General features: G+C 46.3%; 1 protein-coding gene across 5 annotated transcripts in view; it reads right to left on the bottom strand.

Moving 5' to 3' along the window:
* Nucleotides 1–21925, bottom strand: part of SAMD11 (sterile alpha motif domain containing 11) — a 180310-nt gene that overhangs the window by 105413 nt on the left and 52972 nt on the right. For all 5 annotated transcript variants that reach the window (XM_039509263.1, XM_039509264.1, XM_039509265.1 and 2 more), the window contains exon 3: nucleotides 16023–16201. In XM_039509263.1, coding sequence (XP_039365197.1) covers nucleotides 16023–16201 — 179 coding nt within the window. The remainder of the gene's footprint in view (nucleotides 1–16022; nucleotides 16202–21925) is intronic.

Here is a 21925-nt window from a genome sequence, read left to right as displayed (position 1 = left end):
TATTATGGCCTTAGTGAAATTATAAGGGTGGGTAGGGGATCCCCTTCACCCTATCTGTCACCCTCGGGCATGGAGGTTTCGCATAAGGTGTTTTTTTCTGGGTTGAGCATCTCGGGATCTCTCTTTCCAGATTTAGATTTCAATTTACTAAATAAGACAGGCTGCAAAAATGAGCAACTTCTAACAAAGCTCTGATCTGGGTTGGGAAAAGCCTGGGCAACTTGCATTCATTTTGCCCTGTCAAACAGCACAGAATCATCTAAGCCTGAAGTAACCCCACTGATTTCAAAGCAGTTACCCCTGATCTGCACTGATAGGAGAGCAAACTCAAGCACTGGATTTTCAAGCTTGGGTAGAGATTTCTATTATTATTTAGCGATGCAGCATCAGATCTCCCAGCTCAGAACTCTTCACACATGCTGACCCTTGCTCTTTACACCCTTCACATCTGTCACAGGCCTGCTGCCTGCCTTTCATCTTGCAAATCCTGTGCGTCTGTTGGAAGTGGACTCCCCCCTCCCATCCTCCTCCATCTAGTTGGTTATACTCTCTCTTCTTGTTGCTATTCAAGGCAAACACAAATGTGGCCGTATAGTTTATAGAGCAGAGAGAGAGGGCTGGAAAGCAAGAGACAGCTTGAGAGAGGAAGAAAGAAAAGGATTTGTCTGATTGCGAATTCCATTATCAACCTCAAACTCAGGCGAAGTTTGCAAACTTCTCAGCAAACATAAGCCAAAGTCAGGGCTTTGGGTGAAATTCCTGCAAAACTGGGTTTTGCTCAAAATCAGGCATAACATGGAGGTGCTAGTAGAGTTTTACTTTCCGTTTTGGGGTTTGTTTGTATCCAAGGGTCAAAGCAAAACCCCAAGGGGCGAAAGCCCACGTGAATCAAACAGCAAAGAAAGGTCTGGCCTGGCCCCAGCAGAACGCAACTGGTTAGTTCCACACAGCTCTGAGAGCTAGATTCACAGATTCCAAGGCCAGACAGGATCATTGCGATCACCTAATCTAACCTCCTGCATAGCACAGGCCAGAGAACTTTCCCCAAACAATCCCTATGTTTTAGAAAAACATCCAAACTTAATTTTAAAATAGTCAGTGATGGAGAATCCACCATGACCCTTGGTACATTGTTCCAATGGCTAATTACTCTCACTGTTAAACAGTTACACCTTATTTCCAGTCTGAATGTGTCTAGCTTCAACTTCCACACCCACTGGATCATGTTCTGCCTTTCTCTGCTAGAATGAGAGCCCGTTATTAAATAGTTGTTCCCCATGTAGGTACTTACAGATTGTAATCAAGTAAATCCTTAACCTTCTCTTTGTTAAGCTAAACGGGCCGCTCTCCTTGAGTCTATCACTGCAAGAGGTTTTCTAATTCTTTAATCATTCTGGTGGCTCTTCTCTGAACCCTCTCCAATTTTTCAACATCCTCCTTGACTTGTGAGCACCAGACCTGGACACAGTATTCCAGCAGCAGTTGCATCAGTGCCAAATACAAAAGTAAAATAACCTCTCTACTCCTCCTCAAGATTCCTCTGTTTATGCATCTGAGGATCGCCTTAGTCCTTTTGGCCACTGTGTAGCACTGGCAGCTCATATTTAGCTGATTATCCACAAATCCTGCAAATCTTTTTCAGAGTCAGTGCTTCCCAGGATAGAGTCCCCATTCTATAAGTATGGCCTAAATTCCTTGTTCCTAGATTATACATTTACATGCTAGCATGTTATTTTACATTTACATATTAAAATGCATATGGTTTGCTTGCTCCCATTTTAACAAGAGATCCAGATTGCTCTGTCATTATTTATCACTTCCCCCAGTTTTTGTGTCATCCACAAACTTTATCAGTGACAATTTTATGGTAGGAGCAGTGGCAGAGAAGCCAGCAAATAGTCAACCGAACCAACAAGTGGTGATGCCATTTTAGATTTAGTATTGGTAAGTAGTGAGGACATCACTGAAGAAAAGGACAACCTTGGTTCGAGTTATGATTTAATTCAGTTTAAACTAAATGGAAGGATAAACAAAAATAGATCTGCAACTAGAGTCCTTGATTTCAACAGCATCAACTTTAAAAAATTAAGGAAATCAAGGAAGTGGACGGGACTGAAAAACTCAAGGATCTGAATGTAGAGAATGTTTGGAATTTCTTTAAGTCAAAGATGCAAAACTATCTGAAGCCTGCACCCCAAACAAGGGGGAAAAAATCATGGGTAAGGACCACAGACCAAACTGGAGGAACAAGAATATCGACGGTCAGAAAGTGTGTGTGGGGGGGCCAGTGGAAGAGTGGATAATGGGAATAAGGAGATGGAAGCAGAAATGACCACATCCAAGGTGGAAGCCAAACTCAAACACCTTAATGGGACTAAATCAGGAGACCCAGATAATCTCTACCCAAGAATATTAAAGGAACTGGCACACAAAATTGCAAACCCAATAGCAAGGATTTTAATGATTCTGTTAATTTGGGGGTTGTACTTAAGACTGGTGAATTGCAAATACTGTACCTATATTTAAGAAAGGGGAAAAAAGGTGATCTGTGAAACTACTGATCCATTAGTTCGATCTCAATTGTATGCGAGGTCTCAGAACAACTTCTGAAAGTGAGAGCAGTTAAGGACATAGAGATAAATGGCAATTGGGATAAATTACAGCATGGTTTTACTACAAAAGGTAGATCGTGCCAGACCAACCTGATCTCCTTCTTTGAGAGAATAACCGATTTTCTAGACAAAGGACATGCAGTAGATCTAATTTACCTGGATTTCAGTAAGGCATCTGATACAGTTCCACATGGGAAATTATTAGTTAAATTGGAGAAGTTGGGGCTTAATACAAGACTCCAAAGGTGGGTAAGGAACTGGTTATAGGGGAGCCTACAATGGGTCATGCTGAAAGGTGAACTGTCAGGCAGGAGGGAGGTTACTAATAGAGTTCCTCTTTGGCTTGGGACTAATCTTATTCAACATTTTCATTAACAACACTGGCACAAAAAGTGGGAGTTTGCTAATAAGACTTGCAGATGACACAAAGTTGGGAGGTATTGCCAATATTGAGGATGTCCAGAATATTGCACAAGAACATTTGGACAAGCTTGAAAACTGGAGTAATAGAAATGGAATGAAATGTAATAGTGCAAATTGCAAGGTCATGCACTTATGGATGAACAACAAGAATTTTTGCTGTAAACTGTGGATGTATCAGTTGGAAACGAAAGAGGAGGAGAAAGACCTGGTGCATATTGGTCAATCACAGGATGACTATGCGCTGCTAATGTGATGTGGTTGTGAAAAAGGCTAATGCAATCCTAGGATGTATCAGGTGAGGAACTTCCAGTAGAGAAAGGGAAGTGTGATTACCATTATACTAGGCACTGATGACAACTAATCTGGAATACTATGTGCAGTTCTGATCTACCATGTTTAAGAAAGATGAATTCAAAACTGGAATAGGTATAGAGCAGGACTACTGGAATGATTAGAGGAATGGAGAAACTATATTATGAAAGGAGACTTAAGGAGCTTGGCTTGCATTGCCTAACCTAGCAAAGGCTGAGGGGAGATATAACAGCACTCTATAAAAGGAATAGAAGAGAAGTTATTTAAGGTAAGAGCCAATGATGGCACTAGAACAAATGGATATGAACCAGCCACCAACAAATTTAGGCCTGAAATGAGCTGAAGATTTCTAACTGTCAGAGGAGTGAAGTTCTGAAACAGCCTTTCCCCGGAGAGCAGTAGAGGCAAAAAACACCATAACTTGTTCTAAGACTGAGCTTGATGCATGTATGGAGGGGATGGTATGATGAGTCTGCCTACAGTGCCACATGGCCCATCCATGACGGCTACTAGCAAATATTCCCAACGGCCACAGATGGGACACTGGAGGGTGGGTCTTGCCCAGAGTCTAACTGTTCACCATATATTTGGGGTCAGGAAGGAATTTTCCTCCAGGTCATATTGGCAGAGACCTTGGGGTTTTTTTTTTGCCTTTCTCCACAGCACAGAGCATGATCACTTGACGGTTTGAACTAGAATAAATGTTTGAGTCTTTCTAACTTGAAGTCTTTACATCAAGATTTGAGAACTTCAGCAACTCAACCAGAGGTTAGGGGCCTATTTCCGGGGGGGAGAGGGGGAGACGGGAATGTTCGGTGGCCTACAATGTGAAGGAGATAAGGCTAATGATGATGATGGGTCCCTTCCGATCTTTAAGGCTGTGTGACTGTATTTTCTTCCAGGTCATTAATAAAAATGTTAAGTAGCACAAGGCCAAGAACAGATCTTTGCAGACCCCACTAGAAACACACCTGTTCATAGATGTTTCCCTGTTTACAATTACATTTTGAGACCCATCAGTTAGCCAGCTTTTAATCCATTTAATGTGTGCCACGTTAATTTTGTATAATTCTAGTGTTTTCATCAAAGTCATGTGATACCAAGTCAAATGCCTCACAGAAATCTAAATACATTACATCAACATTATTACCTTTATCAATCAAACTTGTAATCTCAAAGATATCAAATTAGTTTGACAGGAGCTATTCTCCATAAACCCATGTTGATTGGCCACTCCAATACTTTGCCTGGGATTGATATCAGACTGACAGTCCTATGATTACCCAAGTAATCCCATTTACCTTTTTAAAATACTGGCACAACATTAGCTTTCTTCTAGTTTTCTGGAACTTCCCCAGTGTTCCAAGACTTATTGAAAAATCAACATTACTGGCACAGGACGCTCCTCAGTCAGCTCTTTTAAAACTCTTGAATGTAAATTATCTGGACCTGCTGATTTTAAAATGTTTAACTTTAGTAGCTACTGTTTAGTATCCTGCTGAGATACAAGCAGATTGGAAAGAGTGTTATCATTATATGATGAGTCTGCATCATCTGTTTTTCCCCAAATACAGAACATTTATTGAACATTTCTGCCTTTTTTGCATTATTATGATAGTTGTACCATTTCTATCTAGTAATGGGGCCCAATACCATTGTCAGGATTCATTTTGTTCCTAATATACTTTAAAAACTCCCCCTTATTGTCCTTAATTCTGCTGGCCATAAATTTCTCCTTATTCTTCCCTTTTCTTCCCTCATCAGTCTTCTACAATTCCTAGCATTTGATTTATATTCATTACTATCAACTTCCCCCATCTTCCTTTTGTTATATGTATATTTTATAGATGCCTTCGCTTCTCCTCTAAACTAGATCATTTTTTTAACCAATATGGTTAAAATGGTCCCAACAGGACAAGGGATTTCCACTCCCATGAGAAAGGAAAACCTCCACTACCTCATTTTAGCCAATCAAACTGCACTATGCAAATGATCTCATGACAGCTGCATAGTGGGAACAGGTGGGTGTTACAGTCTCCCCTACCCAACAATATGCTCCTTGGAACAGGCTTGGAAGTCAAACTGTATGTTAAAAGAGAGGAAGATTTTGCTTTCGCTATTCCATTCTCTACAAAACAATCTGTCTCTGCCCACAAAAGAAATCAAAAGCAACAATCATACTGCTGGAGGGCTTGGCCCAGAGCTATGTGTAGATTAAATGCTGTGTTTGCCTGGTTAAAATCTTGTGACATGCCATCCAATAGAAAACTCACAATACAGAGGAGCTGCAACTAAGGTGACCCAGCCCTTAGGCTTCTGATTGAATCACACACGTTTCACTCACAGGGTCTTCAGAACCAATCAACGGGCCAAATTCTACCTGAGGCCATGTGTACAGCACCCACTGCATTACTGGGACCCTACAGTGCACGCGTGCACACACACACACTAAGTGTGGGATCTATCATAACTGGGACTGTAAGCAGGCACACTGTGAATCCCAGGAAGAACTGGAGATTTTGCCTCCTCTACCAATGGGAGTTCTGCCAGCACTGGTTTCACCACAAAAGTCTGTCGCTCTGCATGGGCCCTACAGATCAGAGCTACGTTGCATATTCGCTCTTTAGAATGTTACCCTGACGTAGAAACTAAAGCGCTTTCATCAAAAGCTCTCAAGCACTGTACAAAGATGTGGAGGCGTCCCTACGTCCATTCTACCAATAGGAAAACTGTGACTCATCCAGAGTCACACAGAAAATCAGAGGCAGACCAATCGGGGAGCAACCAGTCCCCTGATTCACTGGGCTTAGACCACTGGGCTATGAAACCTTTATTGTAGTATAAAAGCAGCACTATCTAATCAATCCTCTCGTCATAGAATTTAAGCAAAGTGACTTGCTCAAGGCCACGTGTCAGAGCAGAGGCTTGAGCCCGTGGGCTCCTGGCTCCCAGCCTTGTGTTCAGTCCACGCCTCTCTCCAATGTTACTACTACATCTCTGACCCGATATAACGCGACCCAATATAACATGAATTCGGATATAAGGCGGTAAAGCAGTGCTCCGGAGGGGCGGGGCTGCGCACTCTGGCAGATCAATGATATAACACAGTTTCACCTATAACGCGGTAAGATTTTTTGGCTCCCGAGGACAGCGTTATATCGAGGTAGAGCTGTACTGTGTTATTTGTCGGTCCAATTAAAAGTCTCCTATTATCTAATATACAACTTCTCATGGGTTGCTGAAGCTGCCAATCTGCCCAGGAAAGCAGAGTGCTCCCAAACGTCAGAATGAAGTGACTCACAATGAGGTTCAGTGCAGCTGAACACCAAAGTACAAAGCCTTGCCTCAGTGTGATAAGCACGGGGAAAGGGAGAAGCTTATGCTAAAGAGATAGTGCAGATCCACACAGAGGCAGAGGCAGCTATTTGCCGAGATGGATAATTAAACACCCATATTTAGACAAATGAATAGGTGAGAATGAAATTAAATCCTAATTATCTTTTTTGGGGGGAGAAGGTAGTTTAACCAAGCACTCTTGCTGCATTTCTATGGCATTGCCTCCAATTAGATTTCTGAGACTAATGTACATTTCGCTTTAACGGGTTATTCATTCAATTGAAATCAAATTACTAATAATTTGCAAGCTATCAGCTACACAAGCCGTCTTTGGGCTTTATACAGACACTAAGCCAGTTCCTGACAAATTAATAATTAAAAAAAAAATGCAGGCAGGCAAGCAGCAGCATCACCACCTCCTCACGCTCCCAGATCTCAGCCATGGTGTGATCAGTTCTAAAGTGTTTAATAAAAATGGCCAGATGGGTCCCACGGCAACAGGAGGTGACTGCTTCGCCATGCTGTTTGTAACCCAGCGAGGCCGGAAAAAGGGTGAAATGAACAAACTGCCAGATCAGGTACATGGATGAGGAGGGGCTGGACTGTCATATTTTGGTTTTTAAAAAAAAAGAGAGAGAGAGAGAAAAAATAACCCCAAAAATGTAACAGCAACTCAAGACATCTCCAGAGCGTGCTTTGGAACAAGAATGCAGCCCAAAATGAAAGCGACAGAGTTGGCAAAATAATGATGCGCAGCTGGGATACTTTTTAATTTGCAAGTTGTTCCCCCACTAATTTCTCTTTACCCCAGCGGTCCCTGCGTGCTTTCAACGCCGAAGCAGCAACCCAGAAGAGGCCAGCAGCATGAGTCAGACATGCCCCTAGTGACCTGTCACTTCAGAGCGAGACCACAGCCGGATTCTGCAGCTGAGCTTTTACAGTGTAAAAGTCCCTTTCCAACTGCTTCGTCTCCTAACTCCGGCTGCCCCGGAGCACGCTGCAGTGACCGACAGCGGGGTAGAAAAGAGCAGGGAGTGCTGAGCCGTGTGCAGCCAGCTCATCGCTGCTGGAGAAACAGGGCCATTCACGGGCAGCTCCACAGCTGCCCCTTTCTCAGTCCTTACAGGCGATAAATAATGCTGCCGAAGTATCCTTTTAATCTGTTCAGTTCTCTAGCCTAGACAAGGCCACAGAGTGAGGTAAAACCCAATAGGGATTCCCCCAAATTCTCCAGATCGGAAAGAAAATTCAACGGAGGGAATGTAGGTAGGGAGAAGGGAGAAATCAAGAACCCAGTTTTACATACTATAGGGCTTGAGCACAGCCCACTGTGGTCAATGGGAGCCTTCCCAGTATTTGCAATGGGCTTTGCATCAGACCCTATATCTCACGGTCACATCTGCAAAAACACCACCCTCGGGTGCACAGAGGAGCTCTTGCCACGTAACAGGAGATGCTGCAGATGTTAGGCTTGGGAGCAAAAATACACGCAGCTGTCACTCAGGATGCTGCTGTGTTCAGAGGGTTGGAAAGTCACAGTCAGCCCCTCGGTGCCATTATCTCATCACCCACCACTGACAAGTCAGAGCGTGTGGCTGTGAGTGCCAAGTGCATCATGGGAAGTAGAGCAGCCTACTGATTAAAGGAGGGTGGGCCTGCAAATCGGGAGTCCTGGGTTTTATTCCCTATCCTGCAGCTGACTTTCTGTGTGGCACTTCGGTGCGCCAGGCCTTACTATGTCTGTAAGGCTGGGGTGAACGGCTACCTCTTTGACATGCTTTAGGATCCCCAGAGGACAGGTACTACCTAAATAAAAACCACCAGCGTCCCTATGACAAAACCGGGCACTGCAGGGCGAGGGATGCTGCAGCAAGAGGAGAGATCCAAGAATCCGCTGTGGGATGCATAAAGGCACTTGCAGGCCTGGATTTCATTTAATTTGATCTCACTTTTCCCCTTGTCCCAGCCTGATACCTATGTCTTGCTCAGGAAGAGATTTCTCACTGTTTAGCATTTTTTACCCACTGTGGAATAAGGAGCCATTTCCCCTCTCTCTTAAAGATAAGTCCTCATTAGGTCAACTGCAGCTTCCTGGCACTCTGGACCAAATCCAGCATTTGCTTCCCAGATGGATCTTTTATTTATTGATTGATTGGAGTGATTATTATTAAGCAGCAGGCAGACGTGGCAAAGGAGGAAATGCAGGGAGGAAATATCAGGCAGAAAGAGAAAGGAGGAGCAGAGCAAACAATCGCTGCGAGCGTTATACCATCAGCACAAGGTGGGACCCCCACCCCCAATCCCCTCACCAACTGGTACCACGTGTCACAAGGCTTAGGACAAGGGCTGCAGAATCCAATCCAACCGACTGGCCCATTAGTGGAGCCCCACTGCTCTGCCCCATTCCTTGCTCTCTTCAGCAGCTACAAGTTGGCAACAGAACCTGCTCTAAAGACGAGCCAGCTCAGCCCATTTCCCGTGGGAGCAGAGCCAGATCTCCGGCACCAGCCGCTAGATGAGGGGGGAGGCTGGGTGTTGTCAAGTCAGGCCATGACACTGGACCAATGCCTGGCCCACTGACTAGGCTCTGTCAGAAGGGAGACGGCATTGCTACATAGCCACTATCAAGCGGCATCACAGGGGAGGAAGAGGAGAGTGGAGTCCTGAGAAGGCTTTGCCTCGCACCCGATGGCTGTATCACAGGCAGGTGCCTGCGACAGATATAATAGGGGGCCTTCAGTTTGAACTTCAATCAATTAGAGAGTCAAAGAGCAGCGGCCTTATGGGATGTCAGAAATAGCTTTCCACTTAGAGAGGGAGGCACCGAAAGGGCTGACAGCAGCTAACCATTAAGGCTTAGTGGAGGTCGGCGATCCTGCTATTAGAAAATGGAAGCAGAGTGAGAACAGTGCCATGAGCTGGGTTTCTGGGCCGGGGAGGGAGAAGAATGAGTTTGCAGTTAAACGCCGGCGCACAGAGACACGTGCGGCAGGACCGAGAACAGAGCCGTGCAAACTACAGCTGAGTAGAGAGAGAGAAGGCTGCAAAACGTATGCCCCGCTCCTTCTTGAATCAGGGACTCCATTTCCAACGCTGTCCCCATTCGAAAGCCATTAGCTTAATGTCAGGAAAACAAAGTAAAAATACCTGGGCATCTTAGGGATGGAGCCATCATTACCCCAGCCAGAGGATAATGCTCAGAGAAGGTCTTCAGTAAGGGGAAAGCAGGAGGGCCTCCAGGGACTTCCTGGAGGCACTGACATCAGTCTTCATTAGAGCCACGGTCACTGGCCCTTCTCCTTTGTTTGCACTCCTATTCCTCTCAAAACCAGCTTTGATTTCAGAACAATGTTTGGCAAGGGATCAGGCCCACCCCGTGGGCTCATTATGCAATCTGCTACTGCACTTGCTGCTCTCACTCCTTTTTCAACAAGAATTCCATCGGCATTTTTAACCGGGCACTCCTGCGTGTTACCCAGGCCAAACTACATATTTACAGATAGCCCAGTAATGGTTCCTTTGGAGCATTTGCAGCTGGTCAGGTCAAAAACTTTTACCGTTTTTAACAGGTGCTTAAGTATTATTGCCTCTTATTATTAGCCATGCCATTACGGCCTGTTGGAGAATTATCCACATATGTATTTCTACGAGCAGTTACACAGCCCATCATCTCAAAGCTCAGGGGCTTTCATTACATCTCTTTCCTTTCCATCTTAAGAGAGCAGCCAGCATCTAAAAGTAGTAGTAAAATTCTCCCACACCCCTGTGCTCAGCTGCCTGGTTTAAACCAAATTGGAGCTGACACTTGGTTTACATGTAAAACGTATCCTGGCATGGCTATGATGGGCAAAAGTCTGAAAAATCCACACCCCCTGGCCAGCACAGCCAAGCTGACAGAAACGTGCTTTTGTCCACCTGGCTAATGTGGGTCAGTGAAGTGGTGTTTCTAAACTGGCAGGACGCTGCACGTCCATCAGCGTACGGTGTGTGTCCACGCCGGCGTAGTTATGTAGACACTGAGAAACCTCCAGTTAATCCTTCAGCTGCTTTATGGTGCCTATAATCCAGCATCTATGGAAGTATTACTGCTCCTGTTTGAGCTATACACAATGGAGTGGCTAAAAGGCAGTTCCAGCCCTAACTCTAAACTCCCAGGCCTTTGTTGGTTTAAGCCAGTCTCTCTTACTATTATAGGTTCGGCTGTCTAAGGGAGTTAGGCGCCACACTCCCATTGAACTTAGTTGAATCTGGTGCCCAACCTCCCTTAGCTTCCTTTGAAAAACCACAGTGATATTGTTTTAGTGTGCATCTGCGACAGCCCAGCGTGAGAGAAGGGACCTGTGGGGAGCGGTTTTAGCTCAGGTGCTAAGAAGGGGCAGCTTAGTCAATAATTCATCACAAATGGAAAAGGCTTCATGTTGACAAAGTCCCAATTTAGCCCCAGCCTACTCAGCGTTTGTACCTGTGTAACTATTTCAGTTAGGGGTGTGATCTCTGACCGAAATAATTACACTGATGGTACCCCTTGCGTGGATACAGTTATGCCTGTATGGATGTGCCTTAAACTGGTATAGCATATTTCCTTTCTTGTATGGGAACAGGCTAGCTACCCTAGTATAAAGCACCTGCCCACTGATATAAGTGCACCCACGCTAGATGAGATGTACTGCTTTAACTGAACTGCGACTGTTAAGGCAGCACAACTTGTGTGTGTGGACAAGTCCTTAGAAGAGCGAGGCTTTCTGCAACCAAAGGCCTGAATGCATTGCCCCATGGCACTTGGGTGCCACAACAACTGTTTTTCTGCATATAAAAGCCAGGGCCACGGTTAGGGGGCAGCAAGCAATGCAGTTGCCTGGGGTCCCATGCCACATGCCGCAAAGCTAAGTTGCTCAGGCTTTGGCTTCAGCCCCAAGTGGCGGGGCTCGGGGCTTCAGCTTTCTGCCCTGGGCCCCAGCAAGTCTAATGCTGGCCCTGCTTGGCGGCCCCCTGAAACCTGCTCGCAGCCCCCCAAAGGGCCCTGGGCCCCTGGTTGAGAACCACTGCATTACAGTATCAATCCCAGCACAGGAAGCTGGCTGGGAGAGAGAGGACTTGAAACCTTCTGTTTCCCACATGCAGGGCATGCTCACAGAATGCTAATGTAAAACGTGCTAAAGCGGGGCTCACGATGTCTCGCGAAAAGATGCATCAACCCACCTGTAACCACAGGTCACCTGGATCTCTGTACAGGGACCCAGGCTCGCGTCAGTTACAAGGTTTGCTTTATTTAACTTTGTTATATGCACCAAAAGCAACTGCTGAGCATCTCTGACTCCTTCCAACACCTCCTTCCGCAGGTGTTCCGTAATATGTAGGAGCAGGACCTAGCAACATGCTCGCGGGCAGAGACATGACCTCACTGGCCACTTTATTAAACAATCTGCAAAAAGACAGATTCCTCGACTACGTAAAGGGCCTGCAGATAAGACTGCAATTCACCATCGTTACAAACTACCGTTTGCAGAATTAATAACGGAATATTTGTACTGGATAGCATACCTTTCTTCCAGGGCCTCCCAGCACTTTGCAAACATTCAATAATCTTTGCAATAGTACTCCACCAAAATTGATATATATTACTGAACCCATTTTACAGAAAAAGGGTAGGGGCTACTTTCTTACTGTTACAGCCAGAGGGGTGCAGAGATGCAGTGGCCAACCAACAGTGGCTGCATATACTTTCCCTATGCAGCACAGATGACTTAAAAAAGGTCAGCCGCCTTCTACTACCCCTTTAAGAAGCTGCAGCATCCACTCCCCGCAGTAGCAACCTCAAGCACTAGCAGGCACACATGGGTTGGGATGGCAGGACCCTCAGCCATGCCCCTGATCTGTCCAGCCATATCCCTTCTGCAGTGCACAGAGCTGACAGCTGCACTAGCCGATCCTCCTCCATCATGCAGTCCGAAAGCACCAGAATCCAGACACCCTGCTCTTGAAGTGCACCCACAAGGAGACCCAAAGTGGATGGATTGCCTAATGTCACCTCGTGTGCCAGTGGCAAAGGCTGGACCAGAACTCAGGAGACTGAGCTCACAGACCCCTGTTCTGCCCACTAAACTCCATTTCCTTTTCGTTAACCATGGCAAACCTTCCTGACACTGGCACACATTCCCCCACGTTGATATTGGGGGCAGAAGGAGACATTTCATAAAAGAAACAAAAGTATTCAAAACGACAGCGAGAGAGAGAGAGAGAGAGAGAGAATGAAACACACTGAGACTGGCTTTGTTCTGACCTCACTCCCTTGCCACCACCGTTTAGTCTATTTCTTCCTCTCCCCTGGAGGCAACGCCACCTCTGCCCAATCCGTCACCACTACGGGAGGCTGCAACAGGTGAATTAAAACAGAAAGCAGATGGGGCACCATCTCTTCGTGGCCCCAGCTGTCATGTCTGTTACACATCTAGCTTTTATGATGATGATGTTGGCCTCTCTGGAACCAGGTTGACCACGCCCTCCTCCCTCGCCACTGTGCTGCTAATGACAAGAGAGAGAGCACAGCAAGTGCGTGTACACTGCAGCAGAGCCGTGCCCAGAAGGGATCCAACTACTTTCTACCCATTGTTCTCCCCAGAGCCAGCCCTAGGCAATAGCACATGCCACCCCTCTGACTCACAGCTCCACCTGGAGAGCTCTGTGCAGCTCAAAGGCTTGTGTCTTTCACAGAAGCTGATCCAATAACAGATACAACCTCACCCACCTTGTGTCTCTAATATCCTGGGACCGACACGGCTACAACAATGCTGCAAGCTCCACCTTTGGGCATTCAAGGCCATAGGGTGGGAGTGGATGTAATGTGCGCTTTAAAGGTGTAAGAGCTGGAGCATTAGGAGATTTCTGAAGGTGGAGGTGTGGGCAGCAGGTGCCTCCTGGTGCAGTATCGAAAATGCATTCCCTCTCTCTGGTTATTACTCCATCCATCACTGCAGTGCCTGGGCCTCTGGCTCTGCCATTCTAGCCCTTCACCAAGACAGATGCGAGAATAGCTCTGGGCCAGGACAGACAGCACAAGGTCTCTCTGTCTCTATCCTGGCATACCCACATAGCAGCCAGACCAACTTTACCAAGCTCTCCTTCGCCTCCATGCTTTACTCCTCCACCACCTTCCAAAGGTCCCGCATTCCAACAGATTCCCTGGCAAACTGTGTTTGCAATGAATTAAGCTCTATATTCCCTGCAGCCATTTTTTGCTCGCCACTAGGAATCTCCAAGGCCCGGGCTTCAGGAAGAACTTGAACACCACCGTCTGTGACATCACGCTACAGGTCTGATCCTAGGCAACGCCCCCACTAGCACTCATGGAGCCCAGAGGGTCTCTAGAGGGTACCAGAGTCGGCGATTACTCTGGAAGGCTCTGGCTACAATGCACAGCTCCTCTCAGAACGAAGCCCTGTCTTAGCAAGAACTGTAGGCCCAGAGGGCCTCTGAGCCAACTCCCACTGGAAAGAGGATTGGGCAGGTCTGAAAGCGAAAAAGCAAACGCAATATCCCCACACAGGCACAGCCCTTCCACAATGGCAGCAAAGTGAGGTCAAAAATGCCTCTATGGAGTAAACAGGATTCAAACTAAGTGTGAAGCATCAGCCCCTCCTCCTAAGAATTCAAAGCAAGGTTTAGACTGAGACCCTCCAATAAACTGATCAAAAAAGTGGAAGGAGGGGCAGCGCAATGGTGAGCTGAAGGACCAGGAGCTAATGACAACTAAGGAATCTTTTTTTCTGTGTTTCCTAATAAACAAGGCCAAGCAATTACTGTAATTAAAGATTTAAGATAAAAGCACTTTATATTTTGGGGGCCCTGAATATCAATTAAATATTTATTATATTATTCTCCCTCCTAATGAGAAAGCCTAGCATTGTAATTTTTGCAGAATTAAAAGCATAATTAAAGGAGGGTGGAGGGGAAAATTATGGTAGCTTCTTAGGACTGTTTAGCCAGGTTCGTGTGTGTGCACATCTGGGAGAGAGAGCGCGAGATGCACCTGCCCCTCTGCCCCTCTTTCCAATTAATAACCCTTGGCCAGCACTGTTGACCAACTACCATGATGGGTGAGGAGCTCTTGGTTATAGACGGGCTTCACCCGAGGGGCCAGGCTACTCTCTCGACTCCCTTATTCCTGAGATCGCATTGTTACACGCGGCGGCTTCTGCTTGGAGGAAAGGGGAAATGGCTTATCTGCTCAGGAGCAAGAACGCATAAAACACAGAAAAGCAATTACATGCCTTCAGTTTCCACTCCTCTGTTTTTATAGAGCTTGTCTGGGAATCTGAGCGATTTTATGCATTAGAGAGAGATGATGATCAAAATGAGTAGCAATGACATGCATGGGGGGGCCGAGATGCAGCCTCTCTGGATATTTATTTTCCTGTAGTTATAGATCCTATAAACAACATATTTCTCTGGAGGGATGCAAGAACCCGAAGTTCTGCAGCTGAATACCAGGGGTGACGCGACTTTTCACCAGAGCCAAAGTGAGGGGACACCTAGGTATGACTTAAGATTTTCAATTCCCTTTTCAGTTCTCTGTCGGTTTTAGGTAGGAGGAGCGCGCACACGCACGCACGCGCATGCACACTCTTTCCTGATGTTTTACTAACTATTTTCAATCCACAGCTCTTTCAACACATCTACTTTAACACTCACTGTTGCATTTTTCAGGCCAAGCCTGGGATTTTGTCTTTAGCAACTTAACATTTCCAATTAGGAGCATAAACAACACTCTCCCGCGCCTGCCGCCGTTCTGTTTACCAACACCCCAAAGTTTGTAAAGGTTCTAGATCGCCAAGGTCACGTTAGGACAAACTGCAACGTAGGGCCAGATCTTCAGCTGGTGTAAACCCATGAAGCTTCGGCATCTTTATACCAACTGAGGATCTGGCTCCAAGACTTTTGCCACGTTCTACCATCTGTGATTGAAAAGGCCCCATGCAGCACAGTCACAGAACACTGGACGGAGGGTCAAATGAGATTATCATCTAATGGGCGAGTGCCACTAGTACCAAGGTAAATTCCATGGTACGTCTATCGAAGGCTCCATAGACACCCAACCTGTCCAAACAGGAGTGAGTGGGTCATAGTAAGGAACACAGAGCAGGAAGCCCCCTTCCATTCATTGCGTATAACGAATATATATCTGCTACATCTACACTTTCGTTTCCAATTCAGGAGATGACGCCAACAGGCAGCCTTTGAACTTGAGCTTCCCGTGGCAGCTCTGGCACACTCCCATGACCCGCCGTCAAGTGCTCTCCATCTCTGGGCTCGCAGTGCCAGCATCCCACAGCTGGAAAATACCTTCTTTTCATGATACTGATATGCAGATCCTCCTCCTGCTTCACTTCGGGGTGTTGACCATTGGCCTTGTCACTCTCCTCGCTGTCGTCGCTATGTGAGAAAATGGAGGTCAGCTCTTTCTTTGGGAGCCTGGTGGGAGGCAGAGGGATCGTTCTCTTCTCGGCCAGGCGACCCCGGTTCTGGCGAGCGGAAGGAATTGGCACAAAAGTCGGGGAGGGGGAAGAGAAGGAGAATTTGATTAGGCAACTCAGGACCAAAAAGCTCTCCTCAAAATTGCTACGTTGTGAGAGTCAGCGCCCAGTGAACATGGGTGTGAAGGGTCAAATACAGGTGACTTTCAAGGGGGTTCTCATGACTGTCACACTCAGCATAAACTTGCTGCAGTTCTAACAGGCAGACGCTTCACAATCCCATTTCCTACGCTCTTCCTGCTGGGCCAGGCCAACAGGAGGGGAAGACAACGGCAGAGCTGGGGCCCAGCCCCCCTCTCTCTGAGATTTCCTACTAACTATAGAGGATAGATTTTATGCATAACAGGGGAGACTCTCTCCCCTCCCCCTCAGCACCAAGACTATGCTCCAATTAAGTCCCACGTCAGCCCTATTTTGACTGAAGTGGTGCATGAGGGGAGGGTGGGGAACCACCCGAGTCACACACAACCTCTTGCAGGTTTTTGACATTGGGGTGAATTTCCCCCAGCCAGAATACCTACAGGCCTGACCCACACCCCAGACTCCCTGTGACTCTGACAGAAATTCCCCGCACCGTCCGATGGTAAGCTCCATCCCTCCATAACAGCAAAGAGTCTGTACTACTGCAAATGTAAAGCTATCACCACAGCGGTTTTCATTGTCCTTTTCACACTCTCAGCTGAACTGGGTGGATTTTAACAGAGGAAAGAGCTTGTGCAAACTCTCCCCAGACAGTCCTGCCAAAGTACGTCAATGACCACACAACTCTTGAGAAAGCCAAAGTACAAACAAATAGACTGAAAGCTCTTGGGGCAGGGACTGTCTTTTTGTTTTACACATGTACAGCACCTGGCACAACGGGGCACTGATCCCAATAATAACTATACATCTAATTTACGATTGGGGTAGCGTAACCCAGTGGCTCTCAACCTTTCCAGGCTACAGTACCCCGTTCAGGAGTCCGATTTGTCTTGCGTACCCCCAAGCTTCACCTCACTTAAAAGCCACTTGCTTACAAAATCAGACCTAAAAATACAGAAGTGTTACAGCACACTTGCTGAAAAAATTGCCCCCGTTCTCATTTTTACCATATAATTATAAAATAAATCAATTGGACCATAAATATTGTACTTACATTTCAGTGTATAGTATAAAGAACAAGTCATTGTCGGTATGAAATTATAGTTTGTACTGACTTCGCTGGTGCCTTTTATGCAGCCTGGTGTAAAACTAGGCAAATATCTAGATGAGTTGATGTCCCCCCTGGAAGACCTCTGTGTAGCCCCAGGAGTACACGTACCCTTTGCTGAGACCCACTGGTGTAACCCACCGGTGAGTGCATGACACAGGTCTCCCCACTCTGTGCCTGAGCCACAGAGGATGAGAGTTTATCATCGCCCCAGTTAGGCTTTTTAGCTCAAGCTGTAGAAGCTCATGCTTCCCGCTCAGGAGCACGCTGGTTCACTCCCAGGTCCAGCAGGCAAGATGGCAACCATCACATTCGCACACCCGGTGTGAAAGGGGTTTAGGAGACCTGAGACAGACCAATACACAGCTAAGATCCTCGCCCTCTAGAGCTTAAAATCTAACTAGGCATCAACACAAACACGGGATTGGAAAGGGAATCATGAAAGCAGTGAAGTGAAGCAGGAGTCCGGTGACCTCCCTACAATTTGTGCATGCATCTTCTTCAGTGGGAAAGGCCAGGCCTTGCGGCCCTCTTGGCAGGAGCGTGCTTTCAGGAGGGACTCGCAGAGAGCAGAAGGTGAAGTGTGTCAGGCCAGGTCAGATAAATGCAGAGTGACATTTAACCTCACAGAGGTTCGCAGAGGCTGCAGCTCGGACCTTCCAAATAATCCCGACAAATGAAATGCTTTGGAAAAGCAGGGGAGAGCTACTGGGTAGCTGATTAAACCTCAATGGAAGTCTTTTTTTTTTTTTTTAATTAAATAAATTTCAAACTTTTCCAAGAACACCCAATGAAAACATCTCGTCCATGTCTGCCACTAACTTTCCAGTTCTGTTAATTAAGGGGAGCCCTGATCATTGCAATCACCAACCCTAATAATCTATGATTCTATGATTAGCGATGTCCACCTAAAGGTGTAACCCAAAGGAGGCCTGTTAGCCTTCCCATTCTAGTGCATTTCAGAGCCAAAGCAGCAGCTGCTGTGACCAGCAAACATCAGGGGACAGAGAAGCAATGGGTCAAACTGGCTTGAAAATGGGGGAAACCTTCATATGTAGGGGATCAGACACGCCCCAAGAGGAACATTTTCAATTTACTTGCAAATGATTCCTGGGGCGGGGCGGGAGGAACTGGGGGTGAGTGAAGAAGAGGTGATGCAGTCCGAACCCTTGTGGAACAGCAACAGGGAGAATCCCTCTAAGCCCTTGGACGTCCCAGGATTTGTACGACTCTTGGGACATACTGAGGATGTCTGAGTGTTGGTTCCCAAGTGCCCATCCTCGGCTGCAAGGCAGCACATCTGCCAGAGCTGAGTGAGATGGTCTGAAGCCTACATGAGGGGGATACCCCAGGGGCTTCCAAGAGACGATGCTACAGACAATGGCTGTCCCCACAAAAACACACACACCAGCCTGCCTCCTTCAAGAGACCCAACCACGTGGCTCATACAAAGAGCAGTTTCTAAAGTCTATAAGGCCTGGAGGAGCATGCCATGGAGGCTCTGCTTCCCTCACCCCAGGCACCTTCCACAGGGTAGGGGCTTCTCCTCCCCTACGTGGCTCCTTCCAGCTCCACTGCATACAGCTCTCTGTTAGCAAATCTGTACAGAGCTCAGCCTCTGTCTAAAGTGATCCACTGTAGCTATGGCTTGTGCAGCGTGTTCTGTAAAAGGGTCGTGTTTGCACCCGGCTCCAGTCATGCTGAAAGGCCAGGGCTGAATATCAGTTGGCTTTATCATCCCAGAGCTTTATATATTTTCCTGAAGTTGCAATTTATCATAACAATTAAAGGGGGTGGAGGGGAGGGTGTGCAAATTTCCGCAGCAAAATAATTGCAATATGCTCTCTGCTGTGACTTCGCAGGCTAAAGAGAACAGCGCTGATCAGATAATAAAAACCATTTTATGGCCATTATGGTACCTTAGAGCAGTTACCAGGTCTCAGTGACTGCTCAGGGACTCATCAGACCTAACAAGAGTGAGAGTGTGACAGCAAAGGAGGCACTAAACCTACAGAAAGAGGCCGTCGGGCCATGAACAGAACTAATGGTCTTACTACAACACAGGTTCCTCCTCTCCCCTCACCAACATTTCCAATATTCTGCACCTCTAGAAATTGACTCATTTCACTTAAACCCTGACACAAAGTGTGGTTCAGTGACACCCTCCATCCCCTCCCCCAAAGTCACAATGGCATCCGACAAAAGTGGCACCCACAGACCTGATCCGAAAAAGGGACAACCTAGTTACACTGAAGGGCCTGATTCTCCACTCCTTATGCCCGTGTAATTGCACTAAAAGGGAATGGCGTCTACACGGACGTTCAAGCCCGTGTGGTGGAGTGGAAAACGGACCCTGAGTATTTAATTTAAAAATGCCTAAACTGAGCTACTGAAAACTTACTAGAGTGTTAAAAATGAATTGCAGTGTTTAAAGTTTTATTTGTACTAGTTATGCGGTTGGGGGGTGTTTTTCATTTCTCCCAGGTCAGGCAAATAAACAGACTGGAAGAGTCAATTCTGTCCTTTAGTTTTGTCAGTTTCCAATCAATTTCACTTTCTTAACCCATGCAGGGGTATTTACTAGTGGGGACACACTTGCATTTATATTAGGTATTCAGGCAACTACGGGCCTGATCCAGAGCCTGCTTCCATCAAGGGGACTCTTTCCGCTGATTTCAAAGGGCTCTGGATTAGGCCATGGGTGAGTAAAACAGAACTGTTAATCAACACACTGGGCCTGATCCAAAGTCCACTAAAGACAATGGAATTGGTCTCTCTCAGATCAGATCCAACATCCCTTGTCAATACCATGGGCGGATTACATCAGCAAGAGACACCTGTGCAGGTGAACCCTGTTAATACAGGTACCAGCAGGTACTCAGATTCGGAGTGGTTCAATGTCACAAGTGGCGGGTAATTAAGCATGAATTCAGCAAAGCGATGTTACGTGCTAGTACGCATTCAGAAACTGCAGTGGCATGATTATGGATAGGTAGGTATGGGCTTTATAGCTATTGGATGGAGCCTTGTCATCTTGCAACTAGGAAGACTTGTCCGTGTGGCAGTGGGATTATGTGCAGGTCTCATACATTAGCAGGAGGCTGCAATAGTTGAGTTGCAAACACTGCAAGAGAATTTTATTCTTTTCAAAATACACTGTTCCTATTTATTTACTTTTTATATTCATACCATGACGAACCCTGGGGTTTCTGAAAGCCCCCTCATACATGCCTACGCCAACCTATCAGTGTCCCTTTACAATCATTTCTTGTATCAGAGTTTTGAAAAGCCAGAGAGTCCAGAGGCCTCTCTTGTAACTCTACCTTTGTAGAGCAAGTCCAGCAGGCTCCTTAACCCCAGCAGTCCCTTCAGTTCCCTGCAGAAACACAAGGCTTGTAACTTGCAGCCATGACATGCAGGCCCACATGTTGCGTGTCCTCAGGGAATAACTCCTTGTCTAACAGCAGCCCAAGTTCAACTGGACGCTTTTCCCCCAACCCCTTTGTCCTAGTTCTCTTTTACCCCTGCACATCACCCCAGCTCACATTACAACTTTGGAGGACCAAACACTTAGCCTAATCCAAGACTGACATCAGGGACGATCCATCCTGATGGTCTGAGAGCGTCACTTGAGCATCTCTGGTTACTCCCAGAGTCATCCTGAATGTATATAATGGCCCCTGCTCTACCTCAGCAGCGGGAAGGCAATGCCTCTGCCAGAGAAATGCACAGTGCCCAATGGGGCATATGAGTTTTTAGCAAAGGCAAGAGGCCAAACTAAACCAAAGCCCTTCAGAAAAGTCTCAATCGAGACTAAATGAATCCACAAGCAAAGCTGAATCTGGAACTACTTCCCACCTGCATCTCATTAATGAATGAAATCACTTTATTTATTTATCCCCTATAGCCCAAGAACAAGAGGACACCTAGAGAAACTGAGGCAGGACAGTTAAAATGTACTTTTTAATCTGTGGAACTCACTGTCACAGATATTATTGGAGCTAATTATTCAGTAAAGGATAAGACAGTCTTGCAAATACAACCACCACCAGCAATTACATGAATGAGGATAGCAGCTACCACAGCAATCGATTCCCAGGCTTCAAGGTATAAGCAGATAACGAGCAGAGGTCAGGAACAAATTTCCCTCCCACCATGGTTAAATTTGCATGTTGTATTTAAAAATAAAGTGATGGGTTTCTGAAAAGAAACTAGGCTTCATGTGAACATACACATGACAGACCAGACCAAAAATGCTGATGTGGCTTTTTATTCCTCTCAATCACAAGTGTAGAGTGGTTACCATTATAAAAGTCAACAGTTACCAACACTTACTGCAGAAGGGGTGTCGAGCTCCAGCAGTTAGTTCCCTTTAGAAATACCTCTGATTCCCCTGCACAGTAAGTCCAGGTCTGTCGCATCTTACGCACATTTAACATGCGCAAATTCAGCTTTACGCGGTCGGCAAAAACAAAAGAGAGAAAAATAATTTAAATACTGCACCTGCCTGGTTTTTTTGTTTG

This window comes from Mauremys reevesii, linkage group 21, assembly GCF_016161935.1.
Source record: "Mauremys reevesii isolate NIE-2019 linkage group 21, ASM1616193v1, whole genome shotgun sequence".
Lineage (NCBI taxonomy): Eukaryota > Metazoa > Chordata > Testudines > Geoemydidae > Mauremys > Mauremys reevesii.
This window is presented reverse-complemented; position numbering and strand designations above follow the sequence as displayed.